At 61.0% G+C, this 4,055-nt stretch overlaps 2 protein-coding genes and 1 long non-coding RNA gene across 5 annotated transcripts in view; 1 reads left to right on the plus strand and 2 right to left on the minus strand.

Annotated features, from left to right (window-relative positions):
- Positions 1–1,259: 1,259 nt before the first annotated feature.
- LENEP (lens epithelial protein) lies at positions 1,260–2,160 on the minus strand. Its single transcript, XM_015598376.2, has 2 exons — positions 1,704–2,160; positions 1,260–1,620 (listed from the first exon to the last, which is right to left on the minus strand). Exon 1 carries the CDS (start codon positions 2,019–2,021, stop codon positions 1,755–1,757), a length of 267 nt encoding a protein of 88 aa, XP_015453862.1. The 5' UTR covers positions 2,022–2,160; the 3' UTR covers positions 1,260–1,620; positions 1,704–1,754.
- Positions 2,161–2,402: 242 nt separating this feature from the next.
- The window catches only part of FLAD1 (flavin adenine dinucleotide synthetase 1), a 5,476-nt gene continuing 3,823 nt past the window's right edge, over positions 2,403–4,055 (minus strand). For all 3 annotated transcript variants that reach the window (XM_025040897.1, XM_006923550.2, XM_015598375.1), the window contains exons 5-8: positions 3,811–3,909; positions 3,545–3,734; positions 2,719–2,792; positions 2,403–2,623 (exon numbers count right to left, since the gene is read on the minus strand). In XM_025040897.1, the coding sequence (XP_024896665.1) occupies positions 2,488–2,623; positions 2,719–2,792; positions 3,545–3,734; positions 3,811–3,909 (499 nt within the window). In that variant the 3' untranslated portion in view covers positions 2,403–2,487. The remainder of the gene's footprint in view (positions 2,624–2,718; positions 2,793–3,544; positions 3,735–3,810; positions 3,910–4,055) is intronic.
- Positions 2,524–4,055, plus strand: part of LOC112472158 — a 3,831-nt gene continuing 2,299 nt past the window's right edge. The window contains exon 1 of the long non-coding RNA XR_003043569.1: positions 2,524–2,644. This is a non-coding gene — a long non-coding RNA (uncharacterized LOC112472158). The remainder of the gene's footprint in view (positions 2,645–4,055) is intronic.

Below are 4,055 nucleotides of genomic sequence, written 5' to 3' on the forward strand. Positions count from 1 at the left end.
CGCTGCTTCCTAATTGGTTTCTCCTGGTCTACGCTTCTCTCCATGAGCCTGTTTTCAACACAGCAGCCCGTGTGAGCCTTTTAAATAAAAAATCGGTCGATGATCAATGCCCTGCAATGGCTCATTTCACTCGGCATAACAGTTCAGTCTCTTACTTACCATGGCTTACCAGGCCCTCCACGACCTGCCGCTGCTCCCATCCCTGGTTCCACCTGTTCTTTTTTCCTATATTTCATTTCCTGTCTCCACCTACCAGAAAGTAAGCTCCACAAGCACAGGGATCTCTTTTGTTCACTGCTGAATTCAAAGCACCCAGACCGGCATATAGTAGATGCTCAATAATATTTGTCGCATGAATGCACGTAGACAGTGTAGTGCATGCACTCTGCGGTGCACGCCGAGAAACTGGTAACCATGGTTACCTCCGGAGAGGAGAGCTAGGGACTAGGGTAGGTGTAGGAGGGAACTTATCTTTTACTATCCTTTACTCTAAGTGTATATTAACTTTACAAAAAGAAAAGTAAAATCGGCCCAGAGGAAAAGGAGTTAGCAGAGAAGGCTGAGGAAGAGCTGGTCCCTGGCAGTGGCCGGAGGGCCCCATCTTCCCTCTCTAGGCCAGCTCCCCTGGAAAGATGGGGGGTAATAACCGGGCCCCGAGAGGCACCAGGGAATGATGGGTAGAGGGCCCAGGGACACTTCGAATGAGGCCTGTGGCTGGCTCTGAGGTGGCGGGGGCTGTGAGCGGGCACATCGGTGAGCGTGAGCCGAGGCGGAGTGATTCAGTGAAAGCACGTGTTGGTGGCTGACCCAGGGGGGTGGGGGGAGCGAAGAGCCATTCTGCTCCTTCTGGCCGTTGGTGTCCTGCGATGGGCCCCAGGGACCTGTGTGGCCAGCAGAGGTGCCTGTCCCTCGCAGCTGAGTGAGCTGGAGAGGCAGGGCCCTATTCCCTGGGCGAGCGAGCTGGGGGCTAGTGTCAGCCCGGGGCTTTTCTCAGGGTCCTGGGAGGCAGGGGCTGGCCAGACCAGGCCTCCTATTGGGGTTCCCATCCTGTCCTGAGGCACAGGGCCTCACAAAAGGAGACCCCGCCCAAGCTGGACCTGTGCCTGCCCGCAGGTTGGGAGGAAGCTGGCCTTTCCACCCTCCACCCACCCCACCCACCTGGTTTTCGGTCTGGGTTCCATCGCGGAAGACCGCCTTCCCTCCTGGCTCCAGACCTTTCCAGGCTCGCTTTTTCTGACTCCCCTTCAGACACTGAGAACTCTGGGTCTCAAGGCCTATTTATTGTATACACAGCTCAGTGATTCGCAAACAATATTAGGGGCAGCCCATTCCTGGCACTAAGAGGATACGGCACCATCTGGGCTGGTGGGCTCACTGTGCCAGGCTTGGAGTGCCAGGTCCTGCCGCAGTCTCATTAGGGTCCTAGCCAAGGTCCTGTGCACCAGAGGTCCACTGGGTGGGGTGTGTGTGGGGGGCGGGGGTGGGGAATGGAGGCCCAGAGATAGGCAGGGCTGACAGCCGGCACTAACTCAGCAGGATCCACACTGCACTCATTGTTTGTGGCCCATCCTTGGTCAAGCGCAGCTGGCCCAGGAGTCTCGGTGGGGGCTGGGCTGGGCACTACAGAAGAGAATGGGGCGCTGAGAGGCAGGCTGTGCCACAGACGCTGCGGCCGAGCCTCCTGCCTGCCCTACTCCGCCCACCTGAGCCACGCCAGCCACGGGTGCGGGCAGGGGGGCAGCTCCCCGCTGCCACTAATCCAGCAGCTCCTTGATGCACCAGCAGCAGAGGAGGATGTAGGCGACTTCCTTCAGGGTCCGCTGTAGGCCCTCCCACCCGGTGCCCATCTTTATGACGGGCACCCGGAGCCCCGCATCTCGCAGGACCCCTCCCAGGGAGAAGGGCAGGGCTTGGGCGAGGGGCTGCGTCCGGGCCTGCATGTCGCAGCAGCTCTGAGGAAGGGTGTGGGAGCCGCCTCTGGTGCCTTTTATCAGCACTGTCCCCACCCCCTCAGACCTCATGACTCAGGGACAAAGGCCCCAGGGTCTAGCCCAGGGAAGGTTCTGGGCCTGAGAATGGGCTGAGTCAGCCCCTGAGCACAGCCCTGGGGGGGGAGGGGGGTCAAGAGGAGGGCCTGGCGCCTCCATCTTTCACCCTCCACGGCCCTGCCCCGCTGCCTCTACTCCTGGTGGTTGGCACGATTCCTGGCCCCCTGGCGCTGGGACTCCCCGCCCGCGCCACGGGTGGGCTCCTGCTGCTGCTGGCACTCAGAACCCGCAGTGAGGGCTCCGTCTCGGCCTGTTCTGCCCCCACGCCAGCGCTGCCAGCTCAGGGCTGGCCCGGCCCAGCCCCCTCTGCTTCTCCCATCCCCTGGAGCAGGAAGACACAGCCAGAGCCACAGGCACCAGCCGAGGCCCAGTTTATTGAGTTTCCGCCCAGGACAGCCTCCTCCGCCCCTCCGGGAGGGGCAGCGGTTGGCAGTCACGGTCACGTGCGGGAGTTCCGCTCTTGGTCCTCATTCTCAAGCAGGTAGGCTGGCCGGTAGGTGAGCTGTCCTCCTGGGCCCAGGTACTTCAGGGCCGGGTTCCGCACTGTGTTCTCCTTGCTCCCCAGGGACGTGTAGCTGGAGCCAGAAGAGTCGAGGGTGAGTGTGTGGTGAGGTGGCTCCCGAGCCCAGCGCCTGCGTCTCCCCACACCAGTCCTCCCCCGGGACCTTACCCTCGGTCATACAGGATGCAGTACGGGACAAAGAGCTGACGCAGAAAGTCCCAGATGTCTCTGTAGGTCCAGTCCTGGGAGGGGGGGTCAGAGAGTCAGAGAAGGGTCACAAATACTACTGCCCTCTCCTGCTGCACCCCTGCCGCCTGGGAAGGGGCCCACCCAGGGCCCCCTGCTCCCGCGGCCTCTGATGGCAGGCGTGCGACCCAGCTCGCTGGTACACCCTGCTCTGTGCAGGCCAAGCTGTGAGGAAGAGAGGCCCTCGCCCTGTGCCCGCTCCACTCCCGGCCCTCCCGCCACGGGCTCCAGCATGGGGAGGGGCTGGCCTTGCAAGCCTGCGCTGTCCGGAACATTCTGCGGTGACGGAAGTGCCCTCCTCCTGGGCTATCTAACGGTGGGCACCTGCCATGTGGTGAATGCAACTCAAGAACTGAATTCTGAATTGTGTTTAATTTTTAAAATCGAGACATAATTCACATGCCATTGCAATTCATCCCTTTATGGTATACGATTCAGTGGTTTCTTTGTTTTTTAGCCATTTTTATTTCATTTTAATTTGAGTGTAAGTCAATGGCTAGTGGCCTCCACGCTGGACAGCATAGGCCTAAGTCACTGTTCCGTCCACAGCAAAACACACAATGCCTGCCAGTGAATTACTGCTCCATGAATATCGGTCAAAAGGCTGAATGAACAAACAGCACAGCCTCCCCTGAAGGACGGGGCCCCTTTGTCCAGGCCCCGGGCTCTGGCATCCCCCGCCTTGGGGGCCAGGGTGCACGACTGCTGAGGGCCACGAGGCTGGAGGGGGCAGTCCGCGCGGCATTACCAGCAGTGGGTTGACACGCATGAAGGAGGGCCAGCCCGGGTCGGTGGGGCTGAAGGGGCAGAGGCTGCAGGAGTAGGGGTCCGTGCGGCGAGTGCCCATCAGGACGGCCTCCAGCTTGGGGTGCCGTGACTGCAGCTGGCTCAGGGCCTGCTTCATGTCGCCCTGAGCCTCCAGCACCTGCAGATTGTACCTGAGGACAGGAGGGGCGGGGTCACGAACGGCCTGCCACGCCCCTCTCAGTGCCCAAACTCCCAGGCCCCTCGTACCTCTTGATGGTGTCCTGTAGAAACTGCTCCAGCTCAGGGAAAGGGGAGACGCTGCGGATGTACAGGATCTGGAGGCGTTCTGGAGCCTCGGGGCGCTTCCTGGGGAGGGGAGAATCCAGCACGGGCAGGGAAACCTCCCTGGCCCCCAGGATGGACGCCCTCCCCGCCTCCCCTTCGTCGTCCGTCCCTTCCATCAGAATCCACCGCCTCTGATCTCTCACCTCTCAAATTGGGGCACACATTCC

This window comes from Pteropus alecto, unplaced genomic scaffold (assembly GCF_000325575.1).
Source record: "Pteropus alecto unplaced genomic scaffold, ASM32557v1 scaffold49, whole genome shotgun sequence".
In the NCBI taxonomy this organism is placed as follows: domain Eukaryota; kingdom Metazoa; phylum Chordata; class Mammalia; order Chiroptera; family Pteropodidae; genus Pteropus; species Pteropus alecto.